At 40.8% G+C, this 10,331-nt stretch overlaps 1 protein-coding gene across 1 annotated transcript in view; it reads right to left on the reverse strand.

Annotated features, from left to right (window-relative positions):
* Window positions 1-397: 397 nt before the first annotated feature.
* Window positions 398-10,331, reverse strand: part of LOC106518152 (zinc finger protein 516) — a 22,590-nt gene continuing 12,656 nt past the window's right edge. Inside the window, exons 2-5 of the mRNA XM_014009284.1 lie at window positions 6,233-7,751; window positions 3,407-4,678; window positions 3,159-3,223; window positions 398-2,210 (exon numbers count right to left, since the gene is read on the reverse strand). Of these exons, the coding sequence (XP_013864738.1) occupies window positions 2,160-2,210; window positions 3,159-3,223; window positions 3,407-4,678; window positions 6,233-7,568 (2,724 nt within the window). The 5' untranslated portion in view covers window positions 7,569-7,751 and the 3' untranslated portion in view covers window positions 398-2,159. The remainder of the gene's footprint in view (window positions 2,211-3,158; window positions 3,224-3,406; window positions 4,679-6,232; window positions 7,752-10,331) is intronic.

Here is a 10,331-nt window from a genome sequence, read left to right on the forward strand (position 1 = left end):
CTAGTTTCAGCTTTGTTTTAGCTATTTAGCACAAATATTTCAGCATTAAGCATTCAAATTGCATTTTCAGAAGAAATGCAAATTCTCTATTCCTTATTTTTTATTATATATTTGTCATGTCTGTTGGTAATTTTGGTTGTTTGATAATCATGCAAACTAGCATTTCCTTATGTCTGCACACTTTATATACACTACATATTTTAATTTATTTTGGGATAACTAATTTCTCCTCTCAGGCCAGGAGCCAGGAGGAGCTGGAGGATGTTGTTCGGTCTGGATCTGTTCTGGATAAGTGACTGAAAATTGACGATAAGGACACCTTTTTTGCATAAATTGCACAAATGCTCATTTTTTCTTGACGTTAGTGAAGTCACACACTGTATGAATTGGACAAGAATCGATATCCAACAACTTTATTTGAACCATTTTTACAGTCAGACAAACAGTAAACTTGGTGAAAATATAAATTCTTGTACCGACATAATTACCAACTATGAAACGTGTTTACATCATAGTTACAAGAATTCTGTTTTAAAGCTCGAGGCTTGCATAAAACCTTCAGGTTTAAACTGCTGCGAAATCTAAAGCCAGGCTCAGCGAACCCTGTTGCAGGAACATATCCCACCCTCTACCCCCAACTCTGACATCAGTAGCGCTCCTAAAAGCTAGTTTTTAACATCTTCTCCCACTACGAACATCAAGTACTTATGGGTGCTTTAAATTCATTCTTAGAAAACAAACAAAAGACTGTTAAATAAAACTATCATTTACAATATTTATCAAAAAAATCCACATGGATCAAAGTCAAGACTCCAGTAATAAACAGCTCATTTATTCCCTGGATATTCCAAGAATCAGAAGTTTATGGCTTTGTATCGATGCATAGACTATTTCTCTATGGAAGATGAACACACTGGAGACACGTTGCTAGAATGGAAATATACTAAACAAAACCTGCAAAGTGAAAACACAAGAAAACAAACAGATGTAGGAGAATCATTGAAACTGTCGAACAAATAATTTCTAGTAGCTTGACTAGGTGTGTGTAAGAGCACAGTCAGTAGAAAATCTTATCGCTACGTTTTCTACTTCTACAGAATGAACAGCCTGAAAAATTTACACTGTTAGCACACTGTGAAGGAAGAAATTATACGAATATAAAGGGGAAAACACTGAATTTATAACTTCAATTAGAATTTATGAAGCAGGGGACTTTTTCAGGCTACGTTTTTGCAAACCTGCTACATAATTGGTATCAATTTAAGCAAAAATCAGTTAAAATGAGATAAATATGGGTGTGGCTTTAAGAAAGCGACATTACAAAACTTTTCTGTCTCTGTGTGAAAATCTTGAGTTTGAGTTCAACACAGTTTGAGGGTGGCAGTCATTAAAAAACATTTTGAACTCAAAAGTAATTCTGAACATCCACAGCACTTTACTCACCTGAACATACAGTACTGAGAGTGTGCTTTCCACAGGGAAGTCATGGATAAATGCTGACTGAACAAAAACTGGCACGTTAACTCAAAAAATATTGTAATAAAAACTAAAGTGACTCTAGTTTAACTTTAATTCTGAATGGGTTTACAATAACAAACTGAACCGAAAACAAGACCCTTAATATTTAAGTAAATAATTGTAATAATAATAAAAAACTAAGACATTTTTACAAGAAAAAGCAACAACTAACTGAAAGGTTACATTAATATACAGCTGGTAATAATATTTTTGAGTTTCTGAATGTTTTAGTGACATCATTCATCAGAACTTTTGGTTTTGTCATATTGATGGAAACATTTTCAGCACAGCTTTATCTCCACCTGAATTGGAACAAACAGTATTTTTCTATTCTTTTTTACAGTAGATCCATCTGATTTATGTAAGAAAAAAAAAAAACAAAGAACATTCCTGTATGTTACTGTATGGTAGCTGACACATTTACACATTTAACAGAAACAAAGAAATTGGATAACGTTTCAAAATTAAACAAYGGTGTTAGCAGAAATGAGATGAGTCCACTCTCTCTTTGATTTGCATATACCGTGCATCATCCAGCATCTCTGTGTCTTTGTAAGAATCATGGCCGGTTCCTTTAAATGTCWGCAGGTCTCTTTGTTCAGCAGTTTGGATTCTGGGTCCAAGAAGAACAGAACGTTTCTTCATGTTCCTTTATGAAGAGACCCTGAAGACGAAGCGGAGTGACTGTTTATCTGCAGAAGACAAACACAAAGCAGGTTAGATCATTCAGGATGATCGTTCTTTTTACGTGTTTAATTGCTGAACAAAAATCATAGAATGTTGCTAATTTGACATTTTATTCCAGCTTTTCTATGTCACATTTATTATAACAGAATCTGTACGGATTGATTCACTTCTTGTCACTGTTGTTTCAAAAAGTTGCTCACCGGTTCCTTTAAAGGAGAAAAGGAGAAAGTGGGATGAAGGTGGGCCTGACTGACAGGCCTAAGTGACACAACATATGGAGATGCCGGGCGAATTTTTACCCCGAGGGGGTGCAACCATGTCTTTTTATTATTTGTTTGCCTCCTCCCTGTCAGCCTCCCTCCCCGCGATGTGAAGAGAGAGGCAGCCAGGTTGTGGAAGCAGACACACGTGCACGCAGAAAAGACAGGCTGTACTCGGACGCAGACAGGGTACAGACAGGAGAGCACAGTTTCTACAGACACTTAGGAGGGAAAAGAGGGATTTTTTCTGCGTCTCTGTGGTTTTTGACTCTTTTTTTGTAGCCAACAGATTTTAGATTCTAATAATGACAGTATTACAAGCAATACAAAATCAATAAAATCTCTGCAGAAAGTGCAGTAAAGCCAAATAAAGCTTTGTTGATGCTTGATAAAAATTAAAAATATTTTTGAATGAAAATGAGTAATGCATTTTAATAAAATACATCATGTATGTCATTTCTTAGTTATTAGGTGTTCATCAGTTTCCTCGTACGTATTTTTACAAGTGAGTGTCCTGCAGGCACATAAATTGTGTGTGGAAATGTTGTAAAAGGAGGAATTAATGCTAACAACATCATTTGTACAAATAGATAAAACGATAAATGGATTAAACTTATATAGCACCTTATTACATCCCTATGGACTCCAAAGTGTTTCACTAAAGTGTCAATGTGCTAAAACAGAAAAACCTACTTGTTTGGAAATTTCAGAGGAGGAATGGACTTCATTTCCAAAATGTCCGTTTAACTGCAGCATTGCTGTGAAAGCAAAATTGTAGCACATTTAAACATAAAACATTGACATTTGCGTATTTGTTAAGCGATTATTTTTAAATTAAGCAGAAGGTGCACACACAAAAGAATGTTTCAGCTTTGTGTCTGTCCTTCCTGCAGTAACTACAATTCATTTAGTTGTGTGTTAAAAAAATAAGTCTTCCTTACTTTGTGGATCAAGTCTCGGATCAACGAACCCCCAGTGTTGATAAAGAGCCGCCAGATCACTGGGACTGTAGTTCTTCAAGAAACTCAAAATATCCACATCCTTTGGCATCTCTCCCATTGATTCACTCTTTCCCTGAGCAAAAAGGAGGGGATCTGAATAAGCTTTGGCCCCATGTGGCCCCCACATGTTCATGGCTGCCCAGAGATCAGGACTCTTAAGACCTGAGGAAAAGTCACATGACTGCCTGCGGGAGTGGGATCTGTTGGCTGCAGCGTTTGACGAAGCCCYGCTGTGATTTCTCGCCAGCATGAAACCCAAACCTTCCTGTGGGAAGACCCCCTCCACAGCAGCTCTGTCGCCTCTGTGTTTGGGGCTGCTTGAAGGCAGAAAGCCGTCCAGACGTTTGGTGTGCACAGAACTGTTTAAAGAAGTAGCGTGGCCACTGGAGCTTTTGCTCCCACCCTCCGCTGCTCGCTTGTGTTCGCCGGAACTCCTCTGAGCGTGGACGCTGACCTTCCCAGCAGACTGCGTCCCATCTGAAGAGCGGGAGTCCTTTGAGTGATGCTTGGACTTTGAGATGCCGGACTGGGTCCTGGGTGTTAAGTGCTTGCTACTGCTGCTGCTGCGAGCCGTGACCCCGGGAGGCTGCGTTCGCTGAGTCCGAGGAGCGGGTAAAGCTGGGCAGTCCTTGCCTTCCAGAAAAGGGGGTGGTCCGGTGCGCCTCCACTGAGACGCTCCAGCCTTTAAGCTTTTTAGAGTGTTTATGCAGGGTGCCCACTTGGGCGCTACAGAGCTGTTGCCATTTACCTTGTGTGCAACACGCTGATGGATCCAAAGTACTTCTGGGTAGGTGGTCTTGTGGGAGCAGTATAGGCACTGATGTCGCACCAGACCCTCTGTTTTCACTGAATAACTGTTTCCATCAGTAACAGGTGGTGAAGAAAGATTGAGAAGACTGTTAGTGTCCCCAGCAGCACGTTCCTCCTCTTTGACTTCACCTCCGTTAGACATTGCTGTCTTGACATTTTCCTCTGTCGACTCCCGGCCAGGAGAGCGGGTGCAGGGATTCCAGTATGGCTGACTGAGCAACAAACTCCTGCTTCTGAGGTAGTCCATGTATCTTGAGGCTCTGGACCCACTTTTGCTGACATTATCCACAGTGGTGCTGTGTTTGCTGTAGGAGCCCAGGTGCTGACTGTACAGGTGAGACGTGAGCAGCGAGGAGTCAACAGTGTGGAAATCACAGTGCTCGCAGAAGAAGGATGTTTGATCTGGAAATAAAAGCAGAAGGTGGAGGTGTGATCGTCAACTGAAGTGTTACACACATGAAGACAGCAAAACCTAATGATAAGAGTTAGAAATTATTGTTAGTCAAAATAGCAGTCAATACATCCAGTCTCTGAGCTAATGAGCATGGCCCTCTAAAACCACAACCTTAAATGTGTGTATTGCTGAATTATAACCTGTAAAATAATTATTGACAATAGTTTGAAATTCAGGTTATTATATACTTTGAAATTTTTAAATGAGGTAACTTTGGTGAGTGAGTTATAAAGTACACTGTCCCAAGTGCTGCAAATCCACTAGAAATTCACTAGATGGCTCCCTTTATCACATTATTTAATGACAACCACATCAAGGTTGACTAGATTTAAAATTACACACYGTAAATGAGGGATAATCAATTCAGGTCCTCAAGGTCTGTAGCCCTGCATGTTTTACTTTTTTCCCTTCTCTAACACACCTGATTTAGTCAGTGCATTACCTCTTCCAAGTTCTGCAGAAGCCTGCAAATCATCCATTCATTCAAATCAGGTGTGTCAGAGAAGAGAAACAAGTCAAACGTGCAGGGCTGCGGACCTCAAGGACCGTAATTGACTATACCTGCCTTAAATTTACCAAACAAAACTCAGACGAATTAACAATGTTTCTTAGATGTAAACTGAGGCTGTAATTCCATCTCATGTTAAGGAATTTTAACTTTTGCCCACAGCAAAGTTTTAAAGTGCCTGTGACAACAAATGTTTTGTAACAACTATGCATTTTAGGAAAGATAACATTGATTGATTTATTGTAACAAAGGTTCCATGCCACTGAGAGCAACAGGTATATATGAAAGCTGAAGTTTATCAGCCCTGCGATACCTGAACCTCTGCCACACAACTGATTAGTAGTCTTTCCTTTCCTAACTATTTCTTCTGCTTCTTTTTCCAACTGTGGACACTTGTTCACTTACAGTTGTCRAGCTCATTTTGGCGCTGATATCCACTGTGTTGTATGTAGCATTGTTAGCATGGAGTAAGCAGTGGTAGCACTGACAGAGCACTGGCATTGAGGCTGTGGTGTACGTCATCACGCACTGATGTAATGTATGTCGAATGCATTTTTTTAAACATATAACTATTATTAAAATGGTTTCTATCAATTTATATTGATGTTGAATTACTGTCCAGGACTGATGCATGTTTTCTTTTTTGTATGTGAATATTGTAACATTTAAAGTGTCATAGAGAGTTGGGGGGTTGTGCAAATATTAGTAAAGTAAAGTAAAGTAAAGTTTTATTTATATAGCGCCTTTCACAGAAATAAATTCACAAGGTGCTGTTCATTCAGGGAAGGGGGGAGGGGGCAGTTAAGAAACACCCAGTCAAGAAGACATACAAGACAAACATGGGGGAACAGGTGAAACCGGTCATGCAGCAAACACAGTTGCGCTACCTTTAACAACAGAAAAACTAAAAACCACACAAGGGAAGATGAGGGGAAAAAAACTCTGCATAGGGCACATTTATTAGCCAGAGGAGTAAGTGATATTCTGTGCTCACCTTCCTTCTCTTGGCTTCTGAAGTTCTTGCTTGGTTTAGATGAGAGTTGAACATCTTTAACAGTCTTTTTCTGTAGTGCCTCATAAAAAGCATGACCAAGTCCATTTAAAAGAATACGGTCCTTCTGACAAATCTTTTTGTCTCCGCCTTTACCATTGCCCAAGGTGTTTGATGTGTGATCCAGGCCTGTATCGCCTTTCTTCTTCTTTAAGTTGGAGTGCGAGGTGTCGATTTGCTTCCTCTTCTTCTCTGGCTTCAGGGGTACATACTCTCCTTTCTCTGTGTCATACGCCACCTCTGCATCAGCCAGTCTCTCCTCCCATCCCAGACATTTTTCTGCAGCCTCCACTAGTCGACCCCTTGTGGCTAGCTGCCATGCTTGGTAACTACAAACTGGGTCCAGCTCTAGTATTCGCCCACCCAGAATACTTTCCACAGGTATTTCTTTAGGCTTAGTAGTAGTAAGGTTCAAGCTTTCCAAAAATTGCTTCTTATCAACAAGCAGCTCAGAGACTTTCACGTCTTTGTGTGGTGGATTCTGGGTATGGCCATGGTTCAGTTTATGTAGTTTTTCATGATTCCGCAAGGTCTTGCGGTCATAGAAAAAGTTCCCACAGCTGGCACAGAGCTCATAGAGGCACTCTTCATTTGTCAGTGATGCTGGGTCCTGGGGAATCCCGTTAATGGTAGCGGGAGGTTCGTTGCTTTTACTGCCATGGAGCTGCGCTTTGACCCGATGAATGCGCATGTGGCTTTGGAGAAACCATGCTTGGCGGAAGCGTCTTCCGCAAATGTGGCATCCATGATCCTGGGAGCCACGGTGTCGTTTCATGTGGGATTTAAGGAGTAATACCTGAGGGAAAACCTGGCCACAGATGGTGCAGGAAAATGGTTCTGAATCAGCCGCATCACCAACCTTGATACCATCTTTAGTCTTCACTTTTTTCTTAGATGCTTTCTTCTTTACCTTCCCGTTGATAGTATGAGTTTTGTCAGTTGTGCTGATAATTTCATGGGGGTCAGGGATATCAGGAACATTTTTCTTCTCTTGATCTCCCTCCTCCTTCTTGTCACTGGAGTTTTGACTAAAAAGGCCCAGTTTATGGCTTCGAATGTGAGCCTTCAGACTGCCCTTCTGAGCTGCCCTGTGCTCACAATAGGGACACTTGTACGGCTTCTCCCGGGTGTGTCTTCTCATGTGCTGAGACAGAGAGCTGAGGAGAGGAAAGCTACGACCACAGACCCCACAGGTATGGCATGACGCCGTATCTTCCTCTGGCTCTACTTTTACTTTAAGTGTTTGTTGTGTTACATCCGTCTTCTCTTCTATCTCCATTACTTCTTTTGGAGCAGTCACGTGTTAAAAAAGTTTAAAAAGGACAGCTGTGAATCTTCTGACAGTGCAAAGTTTATGCCATAAAAGTTACAATGTTCCTAGAGCAGCACCGGAATCTTGCAAAAAAGCTGCATTTTTACTGTCCATCTTGACCTTTAGATCWTGCAGTTTTCACAGGAATTCCTAGAAATGAAAGAATTTGAAGTTAGATCAGAGTTTAAACATATCCAATATTTGCATAATTAGCATTATACAAAATATGTCAACAAGTTTGTCTCCTTAGAAGCTAAATTAAATAGGGGTGTTTTGAAGCTGTTGTGCATTATTGCATGTGTCTAAAAAACACATGTACTGACTAAAATCTGCAAACAGATATTTGGAATACCCTTTTAGTCCACAGTATRTGAACGATGCTTGTCTGTATGTATTAGACTGCGGGTCAGTGTCTCAACATGCATGTCTGTCAGTCCTTTGGTTCCCTATGCCTAAATTGAGTGTGTGAAGTGAAGCATGAAGAGATGCATTCATTCCTGGCCAGCCAGGATGAACCCTTAGGGGCCATCCACTCTAATTCACAATCAATAAACCATTATCAACAAACTTCATTTTAGTACCAAACTGGCACATACAGAGCCTTGAATCTGGAGTAAATGTAACAAAAAAAATTAAAGATAGCAGCAAAGCACATCACTAATTTTATTTTTGAATATTAGGAGACAATGTTTGCTAAAGAAAATGTATGTTAATAATATTTAGTTTTTTAATATTTTTCAATAAATGGAAAACTCATTTTTCAATCAAACAATATATTCTAAACCAATTACAGCTGACAGACAGGTGATCATTAAAAAAAGGAAACCTTTTATCACTTGACCATTTCTAGGAATGTTTCAGTCAAAGATGGTATTCTGGTATATAGCCGGCTGGGCAGTCAAAAGAGAAACCTGCTATTGTGTAGTCCGCACCAGAACTGTCACATCGCCTCACGTCTGGTGCTCCAGCCCTCATTAGGGGGTCGAGATAGTTATTGTTAAACCAAAGGGGCCTGGGCCTACACATCACTGTCTTCGAATACTTGTCTGAGCAAAGAGGCAGGGACAAAAGGCTACTCTTGTTCGAGACATCGGTTCAAGAATGCGAGGGAAAAAAATTGGGAAAGCACAGACAAAAAGCTAAAAGAAACACCGTTATGATTTTCAGGAGCTGAGGCTGTCTGTCTAATTATCTGTCTCTGTATCTGGATCCAAGGGCGCATCTGTCCGCCTGCCCGCCTCCCTGCATGTTGTTGTGTATGCTGATCCGCTCACACTGGATTGGGTGTTGTCTCTCAAATATGGAGGAGTTTAGAGGTCTTTCTGCATATGGCAGGTGTTTTATAAGAAGACGCCATCAGATTAGTGCACGGGCAATGTGGCACACTGTCTCCAAGAGAGGGGGAGGACGTGCCGGAGAAACTGGAGGGTGGTAATTAAGGGTTTAAGTTTAAGGCGAATGTAATGAGTTAACACAATGGGGATAAAGTCAGAGAACTGATGGCAACAGATGGGTATAAACAGGCCATCAGTATAGAGTTAGTCTCCTCTACAGTACAACAGTATGAGCTTACAGTACATCTTTGTCATTACGTATATTTTCACAACCCCCAACTCTCTATGTACTCAACTGTATTTTCTACCTCCTCAGCTTTCATCCCTATAAACACACAGCGCTCTTTAAAGGATTGGCAAAGTAATGGACATAGTCAAACATGTTGCTCCGGGGCTCAATTCATTCCTTTTTAGAATTCCTAGCTCCCCTTTTTTCCTCGCTCTTTTCTTTGGCAGATGAATAGGCATGTCCAGTCAGCTGTCCTCACATTGATTCATCCTGACATCCCAACCAGCTCAGCACAAACTCCCTATGGTCAGGGCACGGATGCTGAGAGCTTGTGTTCTGTGATGTGTGTGTGTGTGTGTGCTGCTTGTGTGAAAATATCCGCTTTAGGTGGGTCGTATGTTTGAGCCCAGCCCATGTGTCTGCTCTATGCTGTGGACTAGGAATCAAATCTCCCATTTAACAAACAATACACCTTAATACCTCAAAAGCCTTTTTAAACTAGTAAAACCAGTAAAACATATTAAAATATTTGCTGCACGCCCCATGACTGTGTGCATTCATACAGCGTGTGTCTCAGAGTGTGCTGAAATCGTCCAAATATTCACATCCATGAGCCTGTGCCAATATACCCCTGACTGGAAAAAGCATGTGACTGTCCTTATGCTAGTGTTCAAAGCCATCGTCACTCACTAAGCCTCACCTCGCATCTACGGTTTTGTGTTCAGTAATCCTGTCTCTTTCCAGCAACAGCAAACACAACTGAAGCATAAAACCAATGTAGCTCACAAAGGGAGAGTCAGTGCTTCACTAAATGGAGTCTCAGGGTGCAGACAAGATTTATTTCCCCAACTATGAGGGTTTCCTCTAAATGTTCAAGAAACGTAAAAAGCTGCTTTTAATCTGACTTTAAGGTTTGAATAATGTTGTGTCAGTTAATTGTGGAGAGGGAAACAATCTTTTGCAAATAGCTCAAATTTAACCGAAGGGTAGCACGGTTTCTTTCTAAAATGAAAGAAACATTTTCTTTATGGAATGAATATCACCCACCACATCGCATGCTAAGGTGTTGAACAAAGGTGCTGTACAATCTGTTATGCCACTCAGCTATAAGCCATAAATCAATTACAGTGTTTCCCCTAGGAAATTGGTCTTGGCGGGGAGTGGGGG

Source organism: Austrofundulus limnaeus, unplaced genomic scaffold (assembly GCF_001266775.1).
Source record: "Austrofundulus limnaeus strain Quisiro unplaced genomic scaffold, Austrofundulus_limnaeus-1.0 Scaffold56, whole genome shotgun sequence".
Taxonomy (NCBI): Eukaryota; Metazoa; Chordata; class Actinopteri; order Cyprinodontiformes; family Rivulidae; genus Austrofundulus; species Austrofundulus limnaeus.